Source organism: Octopus bimaculoides, chromosome 2, assembly GCF_046866305.1.
Source record: "Octopus bimaculoides isolate indiv1 chromosome 2, ASM4686630v1, whole genome shotgun sequence".
Classification (NCBI taxonomy): domain Eukaryota; kingdom Metazoa; phylum Mollusca; class Cephalopoda; order Octopoda; family Octopodidae; genus Octopus; species Octopus bimaculoides.
This window is the reverse complement of record NC_142929.1, coordinates 134,961,691-134,980,743: the sequence shown is the minus strand read 5'-3', so window position 1 is coordinate 134,980,743 and position 19,053 is coordinate 134,961,691. Positions and strand designations below refer to the sequence as shown.

General features: G+C 35.4%; 1 protein-coding gene across 2 annotated transcripts in view; it reads left to right on the top strand.

Moving 5' to 3' along the window:
• LOC106880132 (FERRY endosomal RAB5 effector complex subunit 3) overlaps positions 1 to 18,922 on the top strand; it is a 147,675-nt gene extending 128,753 nt beyond the window's left edge. For both annotated transcript variants that reach the window (XM_014929955.3, XM_014929954.3), the window contains 5 exons: positions 5,032 to 5,153; positions 10,674 to 10,858; positions 12,646 to 12,873; positions 14,783 to 14,908; positions 18,419 to 18,922. In XM_014929955.3, coding sequence (XP_014785441.1) covers positions 5,032 to 5,153; positions 10,674 to 10,858; positions 12,646 to 12,873; positions 14,783 to 14,908; positions 18,419 to 18,508 — 751 coding nt within the window. In that variant the 3' untranslated portion in view covers positions 18,509 to 18,922. The remainder of the gene's footprint in view (positions 1 to 5,031; positions 5,154 to 10,673; positions 10,859 to 12,645; positions 12,874 to 14,782; positions 14,909 to 18,418) is intronic.
• Positions 18,923 to 19,053: the final 131 nt, after the last annotated feature.

Sequence of the window (19,053 nt, the reverse complement as noted above, 5' to 3'; positions counted from 1 at the left end):
TTTCTTGTGTTCCATAGACAAAATTTTTTTTCTTAAAATAAAATATTTTATTACTGTTTGCTGGTTTTGCAATATTGTATCGAATGACATGTTTGTGTAACTAGGAAAGGATACTGCCTTTAGTTTGTTGGGATTATCAAGACTGAACAAAATGTAGATGACTGTGAATGGTATTCTTTTTTGTTTTGTTTTAATTGTTCAGTCTAGAAAAAAGGGCTTTTGCTGGCCCTCCTAGCCTGGTGAAATTTGTTTCATAAATGTTTGTCTTGAACCTTTGAAAGTCAATACCTGTGGGAAAGACATGATGAGCAGGGAGAGAATTCTAGAGGGTTAATGTTCTGGGAATAAAGAACTGGAGATAGTGATTAGTACAGGGCCTGGAGGAGAAATGAAGATGAACATGAGAAAGTGATGTGAGGAAGAGAAGCAAGTAGCATAGGAATATCTGAAGAAAACTGTCCTGCACCCATCCATCTTCAAGGAATAGAGGCTATTATAATTGTGAAGAGAACAGAAATAAGAATGGTTTGGTGGATGAGTCCAAATGTCTAATTGAGACTTTTCAACAATGATTACAGTCCCATCTAATGATCACTTTAATTTTAATGGTCTTTGTGCTCAGAAATGTTTCGGACTCTTTTTTTTTTTTTTTTCTTTTGGTTTAGAGCATGCAGACTTGTAAATATCAAGAGAATTTTCAATGACATATTATAATTACTAAAAGGTTTAAATTTTGTTAATACATACTCATGCATCATATGGAGAACATGAGATGCAGGCATGGCTCTGGTTAAGAAGTTTGCTTCCCACCATATGGTTCTAGGTTCAGTCCCACCGCATGGCTCTTTGGGCAAGGTAAATTTCTTCTATAGCTTCAGGCTGACAGAAGCCTTGTGAGTAGATTTTGAAAACAGAAACTGTTTTGTGTATGTGTGTGTGTGTACATGTTTGTGTGTGCACGTGTGTGTGGTCATCATGTGATAGTCGAGAGCATCACTGTCATACAAGCAATGCCACTTGTCTCCAATATCCTGCAAAAACATATCTAACTTTGTAGAAATATTCTTTACTACTCTAGGCACAAGGCCCGAAATTTTTGGGGAAGGGGGGGCAGTCAGTTAGATCGACCCAGCACACACCTGGTACTTAATTTATCAACCCCAAAAGCAAAGTTGACTTTGGCAGAATTTGAACTCATAACGTAAAGTCAGATGGTGTGCTAACATTTCTGCCAGCTTGCCACCTTACTATGTAGAAATATTAGCTGATTTGGTAATGCATGTGGTTTACAAGCTGTGTACCTGTTTTAAACAAGCTTTTGTAATATTTCTATAGTTCTATAGTTTAATTTTCTTTATATGCTGCTTCTATGATATGATCACATATACATCTGTTCAGTTTAGGGGTACTTTGTTTTCACTCAAACTGTTTAAAATCTCATTTGTGAAAAAATATGGAATTTCTGAGACAATAATTAAAAAAAACTCATTTGAGTATTAATAACTTCACTTGGTAATGTATGTAGCACTAAATGGTGTTGCATACGCTGGTCTCCTGTGAATTATGTTATATTTAAAATTGATGATAGTGATGTTGGTGACTATGTGAGTCAACCGAACCAACATATTCTGTATAAATATTACATTTAAGCTCCCTAATAAACTATGATGTGTTACTGTTGAACACTGCAAATCAGTTGGGTGACCTGTCAAATGAATGCTTTAACTCTGGAGGAATTGGGTGCAGAAGAAAAGTTAGTGATGATGGTCAGATGGTAAAAATTGCAATATTTTGGTCTCATTATGAAGGTCCAGAATTTTTGTGTCTACATCCTCAATAGCTGGTGGATGGAAAACAGGCTTTCAAATGACAGAGAAGAAAATGGAGTGGTGATATAAAGAACTGAATGGGGTGGGCCCTGGCAGAGTGTTTGAGACCACAATATGTGACAAGGAGTGGTAGTTGTGCCTGAGGCCCCCAAGCGTCACCCATGAGGCTGAGCATATTCCTTTATTCCTTCCTTTCTTATTTCATTCATTCATTCAATAAACTAAAGGCTAAAAGACTGAGTAAATGTATCAGTGTAGTATTTGACTGACATTTAGTTGTTTGTTGGATCAGGGTGATGTAAACCTCTGGTAAACAGTTGATTTGGGTTATTGGTTTTGATTTGTATTTACATACATACAGGCATGAATGTGTGTGTGTGTGTGTGTAGAGTAAATTCAAATACTGATTTGACTTTCTTGATCTGTATTGGTTAACATGTTTCTCTGGTCAGTAAACAGAATTGGTGAGTTGATGCTTAGACTATAAAGGAAACGATGTGAAATTTTATAGAGCAAATTGGCATGGTGGGACTGAAACCTCTTTCAATTAATCTCTTTGTAGATATTTGAACTCAGCTTTGCAAGATAATAGAAGGCTTATGGATCATCCATAGAATGGTGGGCTGGCATCAGAAAAAAGATTTGTAGTATTTCTTCTGAGTCTGGGACATTTACCCCCCCCCCCCCCGGACAATTACCCCTAAGCAGTTAACCCTCGATGTGTACCATATTTTCCAGTGTATAAGCCGCTATTTTTTTTACCAGTGCCCTTAATTTACGCTCTGTTACCTGATAAAAGCCAAAACTACTTATACAAATTTTCTGGAGTCGCTAAAATCATTGAAACAAGATTTAGCACCCAAAACTATCATGGTAGATTTTGAAAAAGCCATGATTAATAGTTTACATTTGGCATTTCCACAAGCTGAGATAAATGGTTGTTTTTTTCACTTTAGCCAAAGCATCTGTAAGAACATTCAATTTCATGGATTTCAACAGCAATACCAAAACGATAAAAAGTTTTCAATCTTTATGAGAATGATAGCAGCTTTAGCTTTTGTTCCTATTTCGATGTTGAAAAAACTTTTGAAACCCTATGTGAAATATTCCCACCAGAAACATATCCCTTGCAAGATGACTTGGAGGATACATACTTAGGACACCCATGTCGAAGAGGAAGACAGCGAGAACCAGTGTTTGGAATGGATCTTTGGAATATGTGCAACAGAACGTTGGATGAACTTCCAAGAACAAACAATGCTGTGGAAGGGTGGCACAGGAGTTTTTTTTTTTTTAATTAAATGCTGGTTGTTGCCACCCAATCATTTGGAAGTTTTTAAAATATATCATAAGAGAGAAAGCATTACAACAAATACTTATGACTCAATCCTTGACGGGTTTTGCTAAACAGCCATCAAGAAAGAAATATTTAGATGTTTCACCCCATATTAATGCTGTAGTTAGCAATTGTGAAAACATGTGATACGATGTTTGCGAGGAATTGCATATAATTTGCACTTTTAGATGATGAATTAAAACTTCTTAATATACTGGAGAGTGGGTAATTAATTAAGGGGGGTAATTGTCCTAGGGGGTAGTTATCATCGGGAGGAATTGTCTTAGGCGGGTAATTGTCCTGAAATGCTTGTATGTTCTGAGTTCAAAACCTGCTGAAGTCAACTTTGCCTTTCATCCCTCTGGGGTCACTACAATAAAGTACCAGTCAAGTACTGGGGTCATTGGTATTGACTAACTCGCTCACCTTCAGAATTTCTGGCCTTGTGCCAAAAATAGAAATCATTTTCAGCCAGATGGAATGAACTGAGGAAAAATTAAAAGTACTTTGCTCAAAGACATATGGCTTGGATGGGATCTTTTGTCTGGTTGATCTGTAGCAGCTTATCAACACAGCCAGCTCTGACACCAGATACAACAACAAACATTTAAAAATTATTTTTCCTTGATAAAACGTGGGAGCTTTGGATGTCTTCTGATGGTGCTCTCCATCCTCTAGATCCCTCACCAAGACCTTGTTCTCATTTCCTCTTCCATTGTCTTTACTCGTGTCTTTCTAAGTCTTTTCCATCCTCTACTTCCTTCCATATTTGTTTCATCTCTTTTCTCACCCATTCACATTTATCCTTCCTCAGCACATGACTTAACCATTTCATCCCTTTTTTTTTTCACATCATCTGTTACTGGCTCTATTTCCATCATTATCTGTTTTTCATTATTTGCCTTCCTCTCTTTCAGTGATACTCCACCCATCCACCAAACCATTCTTATTTCAGTTCTTACCAGCCTTCTCTGCTGCTTCATATTCATTATCTATGTCTCACTCTTATAAGTCAGCACTACTCACACTTGCAGAATATGCCTTTTATTTCAGTTCAGTAGTGCTCCCCTTCTCAATTGCACATCACTTCTCAGAATCTGTTCCATGTACATCTCATTCCAGCCACCATCACCAAATCTAGTCTATCTTCTTCATTCAATGTCCAACATTCTTATAAGTAACTGTAATAAAACCAATATTTACAAAATAAATTACCTATAATTGAAAACTGATTTAATACTTAATTCTAGATGTAAAATAAATGATTGCTTAATACTTGTGCTTTCAGCAGTTTAACTTTTTTGTTACCATTTTTCTGTTGAAATGTACTGCCTTTGTTTCGATTAATGTAGAAAAATTTAGCAAAATAACTTTCTCATTTTAAACTAATTTTTAGAACTTAAATCTTCATAAAATTTTGAGAGAAGGATTTAACTTGGATTATTTTAAATCAAAAAAGTTCATATCATTGAACCAATGGCAGTCTCAGGTTGGGCGGTATGAAAAAGGGTTAGACACCTTGGTTTTTAGTTTCACTAAGAGACAATGTTAACCCTTTACATTTATACCAGCTGTGTCTGGCTAAAATATTCTCCCTGTTTAATGTTAAAACTGACCAGGTCTGGCTTCTCTCACTATCTTACAGAGTCATTTTAAAAATAGATTATCATGTCATCAAAAAGCTACATGATAATGCATGAATAATTCAAAACAATGTGAATAAATAAGCATTACATTTGACAGAGTAATGTAAATGATAAAGAGTCAAGCAACAGTTTGTTACTGAATTAGTGTTGCAGGTTTGCTGCAAATATAAAATGAAGTTGTGTTGCAATCAGTTATTTATTGTCTGGATTTTACTTTCAGTGGTGTGATAATTCCTGAACCGCAGCGTTTGCAGACTGCTATGTCATTATATTCAAATAACTTGTGTGGATTGGTGTTCTTGGTTGATAATCGACTAAATTCATACACTGGCATCAAACGAGGTATGTTTTGACTTACAGATAAAATAACCGTATTCATCATCATCATCATCATCGTTTAACGTCCGCTTTCCATGCTAGCATGGGTTGGACGATTTGACTGAGGACTGGTGAAACCGGATGGCAACACCAGGCTCCAGTCTGATTTGGCAGAGTTTCTACAGCTGGATGCCCTTCCTAACGCCAACCACTCAGAGAGTGTAGTGGGTGCTTTTACGTGTCACCCGCACGAAAACGGCCACGCTCGAAATGGTGTCTTTTATGTGCCACCCGCACAAGCCAGTCCAGGGGCACTGGCAACGATCTCGCTCGAGTATTGTGTGACATAATTACATTTGTTAGCTTACAACCATGTCAGGAGGTCAGGTACGAATACATTGCAACCACGAGCAAGTGTTACTCTTATTCACAAAGCTCCATCAGTGCTTGAATGATGCGCTTCTGTTCAGGAAAGCACTTAAGTAGACATACATATATAATTTGTGTGTGTGTGTGTGTATATATATATATATATATATATATATATATATATATATATATATATATATACACATACACACACACACACTCACACACACACCTAAATATCCAAATGTGTGTGTGTGTGTGCATATATATGCATGCACATATATTTTCATTGTGTACACACACACAAACGCATACACACACACTCATACCCACATATGTACACACTCATACATGCTTATTATTTGTCCTGCTATGACAAAAAAAAATCTTGAAATACCAATAGTAAAGTACTAATTATGCATTACTAATTATGTAATTAGTACATATTGCTAATTTGATAAACAACTAAACTCTGTCTGTAGTACTCATACACATATTCTGTTACATCCTCTTTCCATGCTACGTTGATAGACTTAATCATTCATCCTGAGTATATTAATAATTTATGAGAGGGTGACAGTGATTTTAATTGCACAGTGGTGAATAAAATTGATGTGTAAGGAAAACTACAAGTACTTAAATTCAGAAATTCTAAAAATACTCAGGGAAATTCCACAATTTTTGTTAGTGAACACTGGAAACATTAGTTGTCTGTTGTTATTGTGATCATGGAGATGACAGCAAATGGCAGGCATGATAGATAGGTAGAAAGAGGGAGAAATGAAAGAAATTGGGACAAGTGCTAGTTGAGGTGGTAACAGTGGAAAAAGGGAGAAAAAGCTAACTGAAATCTAATCATACATGCATACATGTTTGCACACATACATACACATGCATGCTCACTCATGCACACTCACACACACACATATATGCATTCATGCACACATGTCCATGCTCAAAGTAGTGGAATAAAAACTTTATTTGAGTGTGATCGTTACCAGCGAAGCCTTACTGGCACTTGTGCCGGTGGCACGTTAGAAAACATTCGAGCGAGGTTGTTGCAAGTGCCGCTGGACTGGCTCCTGTGCAGGTGGCACGTAAAAAGCACCATTTTGAGCGTGGTCGTTGCCAGTACCACCTGACTGGCCTTCGTACCGGTGGCACATAAAAGCATCCACTACACTCTCGGAGTGGTTGGTGTTAGGAAGGGCATCCAGCTGTAGAAACTCTGCCAAATCAGATTGGAGCCTAGTGCAGCAGTCCTCAGTCAAATCTTCCAACCCATGCTAGCATGGAAAGCGGATGTTAAACAATGAACAATTTGTATAAAAAAGTAAAGGTGGACAACAGGAAGAACACCCGTCCTTAAAAACATGGCCTGAAACCAGTACTGTTTTAACTTATGCCAGCACAGAAAAATTGACATAAAACAAAAATGCTAATGGAAGAAATCCCAATGATTTATTTTGTCTATGCACAAAATTAGTATTTAAAAGAGAGGGATATAGTTGATTCAGTCATGCTTAGTACATTGTTATTAGTTCTTATTTTATAGATGGTCAAAAAGCAATGTTGTTTCCAGCAGGATTTGAATTCAGAATTAAGTAGGGAATTGTAACAACAGCATGGTAATTAGTCCATGGTTTCACAGTTCTGCCAACTCAGCACAAATGTCATACCTTTAGAAATTACAAAAATACAACAAAACAAAGGACACCATCTGTTGTTTGCAGCTCATAAATTAGTATTGGTAAATTATCATCACTTATGCAAATTAATACAGGTATACATATGTGTGTGTGTATACACTCATAGACATTTGGTATAACAAATGAAAGAAGTAGAATTTAACACATGAAGCTGAATATTTGTGTGTGTGTGTGTGTGTGTGCACTAATTATTTGTATATCATACTGATTACTTGTCAGTGATGATGTGTACAAATGTGTGTGTGTGTGTATATATATATATATATATATATACACACACACACATATACACCCCCACCCCCACACATTTGTACACATCATCACTGACAAGTGGTGTGTGTGTGTGTATATATATATATATATGATATACAAATAATTAGTGCACACACACACACACAATATATTATTCATTAGCTGTGATGCTACACAAGTTACTCAAAGATTTAAAGTCACTTACGGCGCCCCACAACTAATAAATAATAGACACACACACATACATACAAATATTCAGCTTCATGTGTTAAATTCTATTTCTTCCATCTGTAATATATATATATATGCTCTTGAATATATATATATATATATATATATATATATATGCTCTTGAATTCGTTACTTCTGAAGAAAATACAGATGTACATAAATAATAACAATAAATTGATTATAATAGTTCTCTTTTATTTTCTTTATCTCTCCAAAAGTGAATGCCTTTGTCAGCTTCATGACACTATAATACAAAATAGCTTAAAGAGGTGTTCTTCCAAAAAGTTGGTGATGTAGCATGTTTGAGTTAGATAGAAATGTATGCAGAGATAAGTATCAAGTTTAAAATAACATTAATAATATAAGCAAGATTTACATAAATGATTTGTAGAAAATGCTTATGTATGTGGATAGCTATGTGGTTTAGAAGTTTGCTTCTCAAGCACATGGTTTCAGGTTCAGTCTCACTACATGGTGCCTTGGGCATATATCTTTTACCGTAGCTCTGAGCCAATCAATGCTTTATGAGTGGATTTAGTATATGGAAACTGAAAGGAGCCCATTGTGTATATGTATATATTTCTATATATATACCTCGTTCAGAGATTTAACATTGCTTATATATATATATATATATATATATGTATGTATGTATAGATAGATAGATGTGTGTATGCACATATGTATATGTGTGTCTTTGTATGTATGTTTTGTCATCTTGTGTTGAGATCGAGTGATAATTGTAAATGAGTGACACTATCATATAAGCAATATCATTTATTGCTATTATTCTGTGTAAACATATTTAGCCATGGGGAAATATTAGCTTGCTTAGAGACAGAAAGAGCATTTGGCCATGGGAAATCTGCCTCAACAAGTTTTATCTAACCCATGTAAGCATAGAAAAGTGGATGTTATGATGATGATGACATATATATATATATATATATATAATAGACCCTCAAAATGAATACTGCTGGTATATATATAGGAGGAATTTCAACCATGTTTCATGGTCTGCTACCACAACAGCTCCTTTATAGGATCCAGTTAGCTCAAGACATCATCAGGAGGAACCACGTCTGGTTTCGGCCCCTACTCCTCTACCGTTTTGACGTGGCGGGGCCCCTCCTTTCGGAGGTGTCTTCAGCTCTGGTGTTGGGTGTATGTCTTCTTTCTTCTATTCCCTGGCCTCTTCGATGCAGCATCAATGAGTGTCAGCGTCCGACTGATCGTCATGTCAAGTTCCCCTTTTTATATCTGCTGCTAGGCTCCAGCAGGCAGCCCCAGCTAGTTGTCACGTGACACTGTCTAAATTTCCCGCTGCTAGGGTCCAGTAGGCAGCACCAGCAAGTTGTCACATGACATTGTCTAAACTTCCCGCTGCTAGGCTCCAACAAGTAGCCCCAGCAAGTTGTCACATGACACTGTCTGAACTTTAACTGACAATGGAGGGCGCGAAGCCACTTCAGTGTCAGCCTGTCTCACCTAGACATGTTATGACTTTCAAGCCATATTCGGTCTTCCCGCTTCAGCCATATATAGAAGCTGGCTTTTTCGACCGCCTCCTGTATCCTCCTTATCAGTTTTCTCAGTTCCGAGTTTGAAAACGCAAATCTTTTCTTGAATAGCGTTGTCAACTTTCTTTCAATGAAGCCTCTTGCCCCCACTGCCAAATCGTAGTACTCGACAGTCCATCCCTGTTCTCTGCACTCTTCGATTAGTTTTTCATATCTCTTCTCCTTTCGTTTCTCTGCATTGTCGATGTTTTCTTCCCATGGTACTGTCAGTTCTAGCAAGATCCCTATTCTCTGTTCTGTGTTCCATATGACTACGTCTGGTCTTTTTGTTGTTTTTATAAGTGGAAAAATTGCTAGACTTCCCAAATCCGTGGCCAGCTCCCAGTATCCCTTCCATCTTTCGTCTATCTCATATATTTTATTTGGAGGCCTGATCTTATATATATATATATATGTCCTCAGCTGTGACTGCTGTGGACATGTGTAGGCTTGAAAGAAATGAATATAGTATGCTTCACTGGATGTGCAGTGTCAGTGTGCATGTACGACTAAGTGTAAGTATCTTGAGAGAAAAGTTAGGCATAAGAGGCATCAGATGTGGTGTGCAAGAAAGACGAATTCGTTGGTATGGTCATGTGACGTGTATGAATTTGGACAGCAGTGTGAAGAAGTGTCTCAATCTCTAACAGTGGAGGTAAGTTGTAGAAGAGGGAAACCCAGGATGACATGGGATGAGGTGGTAAAGTATGATCTTCAAATGTTGGAGGCAATGACTAGTGACTGAGACATTTGACGATAGACTGTGCTTGAGAAGACCCATCAAGCCAAGTGAAATCATAGTTGTGACAGATACTGGTGTCACACTACTGACACCCATGCTGGTGACACACAAAAGCACCCATTACTCTTTCAGAGTGGTTGGTGTTAGGAAGGGCATCTATCCATAGATACCATGTCAACTCATACTGGAGACTGTGGCAGCCCCTCAGCTTACCAGCCATGGTCAAACCGTCCAACCCATGCCAGCATGGACGATGATGAATATATATCTATATGTATATCTCTGTTTGTAAAGTCTAATATGTAATTCAGAATTGTAGAAATAGTGTTATTTGTATCTACTTTGAATTAAAGTTCCTTTAGAGTGTCATATGTAATGAAAGTAGATAACGTTGCTGACATAAATAGAATATGTAATGAGCAGGAAAGCTTCAATATGTCTTGTTATTTAAACTAGTTGAAATGAATAGGAAATTGTAGTACTGAGGTCTGTTGAAGAAAAGAATGTGAAAGATTTTAAGTTCTGTTTATACAGTCAAATTGGCTGAAAGAATACTGGTCTCTAAAGGGTCTTTAAAAAGCCATGGAAAAATGAATTACTAAAGCATGCATGAGACATTACATGTACATGACCTTTTAGATTTTGTTGTTTTCTAATCTCCTTAATCATGATTTTTACTTAGAATTTGCTCGTGTGTGTGATCAAGCAACAGATTTCCATTTTCTTGATCTGGAGCAGCAGTTTGCCCTAATAGAATCTCAGATCAGTTTAGCTAATGACTGGAGTATGCTGAGAAAGTCTTCTGATCCAGAAGCAGTTGAATCAACAAGTGTCAAAAGTTTTGGCAGCAGCAACAGTGATGGTCAGGTAATAAACATATTATTGTTCAAATAATAATAATAATGATAACAATACTGAATCATTACTAAATTAGAAGCCATTAATAATGACTTCTAAGTTAGGCATAAGGCCAACAATATTAAGGGGAGTTTGGGTGTGAATTAAATCAACCCCAGAAAGGTAGTTAACTTTGGCAGGATTGAAACTCAGAATGTAAAGAGATGGAACAAATACTGCAAATCATTTTTCAATGTTTTAACAATTTCATTGATTCACCTTAATAATAATGATAATAATAATAATAATAATGGTTTCAAATTTTGTCACAAGGGCAGTAATTTTGGGGTAGGGGATGAATCAATTTCATCGACCCCAGTGTTCAACTGGTACTTATTTTATTGACCCCCCAAAAGGATGAAAAGCAAAGTCAACCATGGGGGAATTTGAACTCAAAATGTAAAGACGGACGAAATGCCACTAAGCATTTTGCCTGGCATGCAAATGATTCTGCCAGCTTGCCACCTTAATAATAATAATAATAATAATAATAATAATAATAATGGTGATGATGATTTAGGCACAAGGCCAGCAATTTTCAGGGAAAAGAAAGTGTAAGCAATATCATTGGCTCCAATACTTGACTTGTGCCTTATTTTATTAATCCAAGCGGGGTGAAAAGCAAAATTAACATTGGCGTTATTTGAACTCAGAATGTAAAGAAATGGAAGAAATTCTGCAATGCAATTTTTCCTGCATTCTAACAATTCTGTTTGTTTTACATTGGCGCATCACAGATTCACATTGACTCCAGTATCTGCTCCATACATATTTTATTAAACCCTTCTCCCAAGTAAGACAATGTAAAACAATGTCAAGCCTGGCAGTGGTGGTGGTGGATTTGAACTCAGAGCATAAAACAAAAGTCAAGTATTGTGCAGAATGCTGTTTGATGCTTTGCCATTTCTGCAAACACTCCAACTGGTGCAATTGCTACAAATATTTAGGATGTAAATCCAGTTGAGTTGACTCCAATATATTTTCTTTATGTCTGAGTTGCTGACATTTTGTTGGTTATTAGAAGCTCTTTCAAAGTGACCATCTGCAATTATCATTATATATAATTATGAAATTATAATAATTTTGACTCAAAAGCAGCAATTTGAAGAGTGGGGCTGGTCATTACATGAACCCCAGTGCTTGACTGGTACTTGTTTCATTGACCCCAAAAGGATGAAAGGCAAAGGTGACTTTCATGGCATTTGAACTTTTGTGGCATAAAGATGGATGAAATGTTGCTTAACATTTTGTCTGGTGTGGTAATGGTTCTGCCGGCTCAGTAATATTTCTTTTGACTAATGAAACCATCTGGTTTTGTAGAAATGAGATTACAGTCTATAGAATTAATCCTCATGTTTGCATTAATGAAGACACATAGCCAAGTGGCTAGGGTGCTGGACTTATGACATCCAGATTGGGTAGCAGATTGTGTGTTTGAGCGAAGCACTTCATTTCACCATGCTCCAGTTCATTCAACTGAAAAAATGAGTACGAAGAACAACAGGGAATTAACACTGTGATAGACTGGTGTTCTATTCAGGGGTAAGTGTTGTAGCTCTGGTTACATATGTTATGGGAACCAGGATAGGTACTGGCCTATAAGCATGTAGGCTCATGATAGATCTAAGACCAGAATTAATGTGTGTCAATGAAATCCACTTTGGAAACAGTTTACTGAATGAGTATCTCATGTAAATACTCCATCCTAGTTATCGGATTAGATTCCAAAAAAATTAACAAATGATTCTTATTTCCAGGATAAAACATCAAAACTACAGACAGGAGATGTATATATTACAAAACATTCCAATCTATCTGAAGTTCATGTCATGTTTCACTTGGTCGTAGACGACAGTGTTCGGTCACCAGAAATCACATCCAGGCATCCCACCATCCTATCTCTTCGTAACATCCTGAAAGTCTGCTTCCGATATGACATTCTTACACTTACAATTCCGCTGCTGCTTTCACATGAAATGACTGAAGTAAGTAACTCAAATCTTTTTGTCTTTATGATCTTAGCCTCTCATCTAATAGATGAGGTACTCATTTATTTAACTGATTTTTAAGTCAGGTTCTGATTCTTAGTATAAATATATCAATCGTTTTTTTCTCCTTTCTTTATTTGTTGTTTGTTGATGATGATGATGATGATGACGATAGTTAGGGTATTTCAATAGCAAGAACACAGGTAACCGAAAACTGTTAGTGAAAACATGGTGCATGCTATTAAATCACTTGCAAGTGATGGCTTTAGTAGTTTTTACACGCACACACACACCACACACAGTGTTTCATAATGATGGGTTATATTGACAGGAATAAGCACATTTATTACATATATATGTTTCATTATTATGAGACATTCTGTGCCTGTATGTATATATATATATATATATATTTAAGTGATATACTATAGATTTTCTATAGAATTCAGGACCAGAACTTTATGATATTTCATATACAAGTACATCTATGTAAAAATGCAATCAAAGATAGAAAAATGGGTAAATTTTTTCTATTTTATGTTTTATTATTTCCTATTTTTTTCTATCTTTTATGGCATTGTTCACATAGACATATTCATATATGAAATGTAACTTATAGTGCTAGCTGTAAATTCCATAGAAAATCCATTACTTAATGAGAATATCACACTGCTAACACAAAATGTGAGACACAATATTGACTTGTAAACCTTTAATATTCTTGGTAGTATATTATGATTGCAATCGAAATATTGTGTTGTTGTGGTAAAGTGGTTGGCATTAGGAAGGGCATCCAACTGTAAAAACAATGCCAAAATAAGCAGTGTAGTTTGTAGCAGACCTCTGGCTTTCCAGCTCCTGCCAAATCATCCAACCCATGCCAGCTTGGAAGATGAATGTTTAATGATGTTATTTATATATATATATATATATATATATATATATATATATATATATATATATATATATATATATATATGTACATATACATATATATATACATATATATGTATTTATCAGGTTGGTGACCAGGTGTTTCTCCATTATTGACTCAGTATCTCTGCATTACATATGTGCATACAGAGATTTAGTTGGAGTAGTATTTAACTACTGACTGGCTTTGAATCCAAGGCAACAAATTAGTAAATAGGAATATTTGTTGAAGAATTTGCTTAGTTAAATTGCCATGAGGAGTGAAGTGTCTATTGTTCTGAGCTCTTTTGAGTGAGTGTAAGGAGGAGAGAGCTCTCTCCCCCCCCCCCCTCTCTCTCTCTCTCTCCCCTCTCTCTCTCTCTCTCTCTCACTCACAGATGTTGGCCAATAACACTATTAAATTCTTCACTCTTCACAAGTGAACTCAAACTGTTCCACGTAGTCTTTTTGAACTGGGATATTAGTTACATATCATCCCTCAAACATCTGTATCATTGGGTGGAAAATCACAATGAAACTAATTATTTCAAAGGGTTTTGACAACATCTGATGCTGAATAAAAATTAATTCTAATCGATTATTGGTAATCAAGGTAACAGTAAATGCTTTGCAGATAAATTAGTATAATGTGTGTATTGCTGCGTGTGATTGAATGTGTGTAGTTGATTGGGTGTACTATATCAAAAGTTGTAAGGACTAACCATGTGTTGTATGAAGTGGCAGATGTTAGAAAGTTCAACCTATTAGTGTATTTCTTAGTTTTTGTTTTTATTGAAATATGAATATTCAGCTATTGAAACTTTTGTGACATTTTGTAAAATCAATGAAATAACAAATGGGAGATGGCTGTTATGGGGGGAAAAAACTATTACAGAATGAAAATAAATAGAATGGTAGTAATTATAGGTAATTATAATTTTTACAATTATAGATAATTTTAATTCAAATTTATACAATTTTGTATTTGTTGCAGGAAATGACTGTTTCTTGGTGTTTGAAACGTGTTGAGTTAATATTTAAATGTGTAAAAGGTTTCATGATGGAGATGGCAACTTGGGGTGGCCTTGAATCACGGACAATTCAATTCTTAGTGCCACCGGTAAGTAAAACTTTTTTAAAGACATTGTCTGTTGCTTTTGTATTGAAACTTTTTGCTATTAAAGATTTAATTGGAGTAATTACTTGAACTATTCATGATCTTTTGGGAGTGGAGGTTATAAAAAGGTGATCGTTTAAAATCTTTTGCAACCATCTGATGCAGCATCATCATCATTCAACGTCCATTTTCCATGCTGGCATGGATTGAACGGTTTGACTGAGGTCTGACAAGCCAGTGGGCTGCACCAGCTCCAACCTGATCTGGCAAGGTTTCTACAGCTGGATGCCCTTCCTAATGCCAACCACTCTGAGAGTGTAGTGGTTGCTTTTTACGTTCCACTGGCACAGGAGCCAGTCAGGGGGCACAGAACTTATTTCATTATATACTAAGAACTATAATATTAAGTCAGTAGTAGGGAATTTAGATCACACAGGAAGCTTAATTATGAATTCATGAAAACAACTTAGCATTTTTTCTGTTATTTTAGTTTTTAAAAAAATATATGAATTCGAAGGTTTTATTTAACCCAACATACTAGTTTTAGAATTGTGACCATCTTGTTATGTGTTGATATGATGTGCTAGAAATTACTGTCATTACAGATTTTAAAAGAAGTAAATTTAGACAATTGAAAAAAAAAAAAAAAGCAATCAATTATGCTGAAAGGTTCTAGTTTATCTTGCAAATGGATGCTGCTATTTCTATTTTGTCATCATTACTGCATTGTGTCCCAAAACTCAAAAATGAAATGTAAAAAAGACTATCTAAACCAGTTGTTCTCAACTGGGGTCCATGCAACAAAATTGTAAATTAGGGGTCCACAAAAGTATTTTAAGGGCCCCTGAAAAAATCTTGCTTTAGACGTATGTATTGGTATGTATTGCAAGAAACAGCTAGGATTCTTTCCCTAACCTTTTACATAATTCAGCCTACACAAGTGATAAATAAAATAGGAATTTTGAAAGAAGTTTCTATAAAACTAGCTTTTAAACATTCAATGGCTAAGAATAAAGTAGTAATCAAAGGGATCCATAGATTAAAATGGTTGAGAACCCCTGATCTAAACTGTTGCTAGCACAGTTTGCCTGTAGTATGTACTAGAGCTATGGTTTAACTAACAACTATTTCATTAGCTGGCAATGTTCAGATTAAATCTTTCCTTAATTAAACAACTTCATCAAACTCAGTTTGTGAGATATTCTGCAGAATTGGAATGAAAATGAAAACTCTATCTTCACTATCCTGTCTGTTATTTCCAATACATTTCCAGGTTGAAATCATATAATGGCACACTTTCATCATGTTGTTGCAAGAGACCAAACGTCTTTCTTGCAGGAAATATAAAAGTTTGATAAGAATAACACATGGCTGATTCATATTTAAAATTAAGCATAGAATATTTCCTTCTTTTGTGTTTTCCAAAGTAAAATGCTATCACCCTTCAACAAAACAACAGTAAGTCAACTTACTGTGTTTTGTCAGAGAATTGATATTTAATTACCTGGACCATACCTCATACATTCTAAATATATGATCTTGGAAAAGTTTCATCTTTTCATTAAACAGCAACCTATGACACACTGCAAATTGAAAAAAAATTAGGATAATATTTTTTCAGTTCTTTGCAATTACCCCAGTTTTGAGGGGTTTTTTTTTTTTTTTCTTTTACTTATTGTTTTGTCAGAGGAGGGCAGAATGTTCGATTAGGCAAAGATACTACCTTAGCACATCACCAGTCTAAGTCTTCTCTGCATCCAGAATTTAAATCAGACCACTGTCAATTATGCTTTTATCCTTCGTACACCAATGTAGGTGGAAGGTGATTAACTCTTTCATTACTAGATTTCTGTTGAAATACATTACCTTTGTTCAGTTAACTTTGGAAAAAATGAAGAATTTAGTAAAATAGCAAAGCAATGTCATTATTAAGCTGTTTGGAATGTATTGGGTTGGCCAAAAAGTCTTTTTGTTTTCCTAAAGTAAAAATAAGACAAGTTTTAAATATAAAGCAATTTATTCAGTCAATGGATATAATTACCGTTTCCTTCCAGTATCTTTTGGCATCTTGTAGGCAGATTCATTATCACCTGCTCAAAGATTTTCTTGTCTTTTCTGGCAAAAAACTCTTCCAGGTGAATTTTTATATCCTCTTCATTATTTAACGTGTGCCCATTTAATGAATTTTTAAGAGACCAAATCTAAAGGTGAATATAAAGGATGTGGCAAACTTTCTCAGCCAAGCTTCAGTTACTTCTGCTGCATCTGTGAAGAAGTGTATGGTCTGGCATTGTTGTGATGAAAAACAATGCCTTTATGATTAGCACATACTGGTAGACCACTGCATTTAATTAGTCCAGCTGGTCACAGCACACATTTAAATTGATGGTTCTGTCTGTGAGAAGAAGCTTGTAAAAAACAACACTCTTTCAATCCCACCAAATTTAAGCACAACCTTCTTTTGGTGAAGTCATCCTTGTTTATTTGTGGTGTTTCATCCCCTGTCACCATACTCTTCAAAAAAATCATCATTTAATGTCTGTTATCCATGAGTTGGTTGGTTGGTTGGTTTGACTGGAGATGATAAGCCTAAGTGCAGCACCAGGCTCCAGTCTGCTTTGGCTTGGTTTCTATGACTGAATGCCTTTCCTAATGCCATGCAGATGGAAATCCATTGGGCAAGATTAGCCTTATTCAACTGATGTGGGGCCCAAACACAGAGCCTACTGATGGTTTTCACCACCTGATTTGATTATTTGGGGAATATATGGATTATCCTGGCCATTTGACCAGGGGTTGGTGTTGTTAATCTCAGTTGGCTGGCCAGAGTGAGGTGCATTTTGAACTGAAAAATTTCCCAATCGAAATTTTGGGAACAACTTCTAGCACACACATTTTGTAATAGCATCCTCTCCATACATGGCACATGTCTTACTGCAGGTTTGTGCTGTTTTCTTGCCATTTCTAAAATGAAAAGCATGAGGTATCAATAATTTTAATTTTTGTTCTTCATTTTCGAGATAACCCCAAGCACAAAAAATATTTGTCTCATCACAAGTTTGTATCTATGTTGAAGTGTCAAGTATCTCACAAGTATGCATGCGCAAGGAACAGACTGAAGTTATTTATTAGAGTGTTTGAATTTTAATGTCAATAAAAATTGACCAGACTTTTTGACCAACTCAATAAATCAAAAACAGTTTGATGAGAAGTTTTAATTTTGATCACTTTAAAATGGGGGAATTTGTAACATAGAACCAAAAGTAGATTAAGATGGGTTGTTGTTGTTAAAAAGGTTAAATTGGTTATATTCCTCACAACAGATGTCTTCTTATATGTACCTAATAAATCATAACATCAAATTGATGACATTGCAAGAATATGTTAATAGAGTATACTAATGTGTCTTTAATGTTTAACTATTGCATTTTAAATTTTCTTTCATGCTCTCAAAAAAAAAAAAATATCTCTTCTCTCAGAGAATCAAACCAAATTTTATTTCTCTTCTTTCAGGGAATGTCAGAGGAAATGTTTGCCAACATCAGCAACATGCTTCCAAGTATTTTCCGACTATCGAATCCACTTGTTGTGAAATCAGTATAACTTTAGTCCTTTATTAATATTATTGTTATAATAATAGCTGTAACATAAGAGCTAAGCTCTTGGTAAACTCAGTCCACATGCTGGTTTTGCTTCTTGGTTGAAGCTATTCTACTTTACGCTCATGTCATTTAAAGCATGAACATCACACAACCTCAGTGTCTTTCCCTAAAAATTTGAGGTCATGTGTCTATTATTGCAATCATTGTGAAAACAAAAGATTAGCTCCCCCAGCTGAGTTTGCAAGCCAGTTTCAATTCCCAGATCATTACACAGCCTTTGGATAAATGGAAAATGACAGGACTTCACATTTGCCTTTATATCAAATGAAAAAGAAATGAATATTATTGTAATTAATAATACATCTAAATTGTTTGCTGTAATATTTGGGTCAAAATTAAAATTATTTTAATTGTATTTCTAGTAATTTCTCCTAATTTCCACTTGTATTACTTTCTTAGTAATTTTTCATGTCTATTGTAGTATGTATTTTTTTTTTTTTATCAAGAGCTAAAACTAACAAATTCCAGAAAAATGTTGCAAAGCTT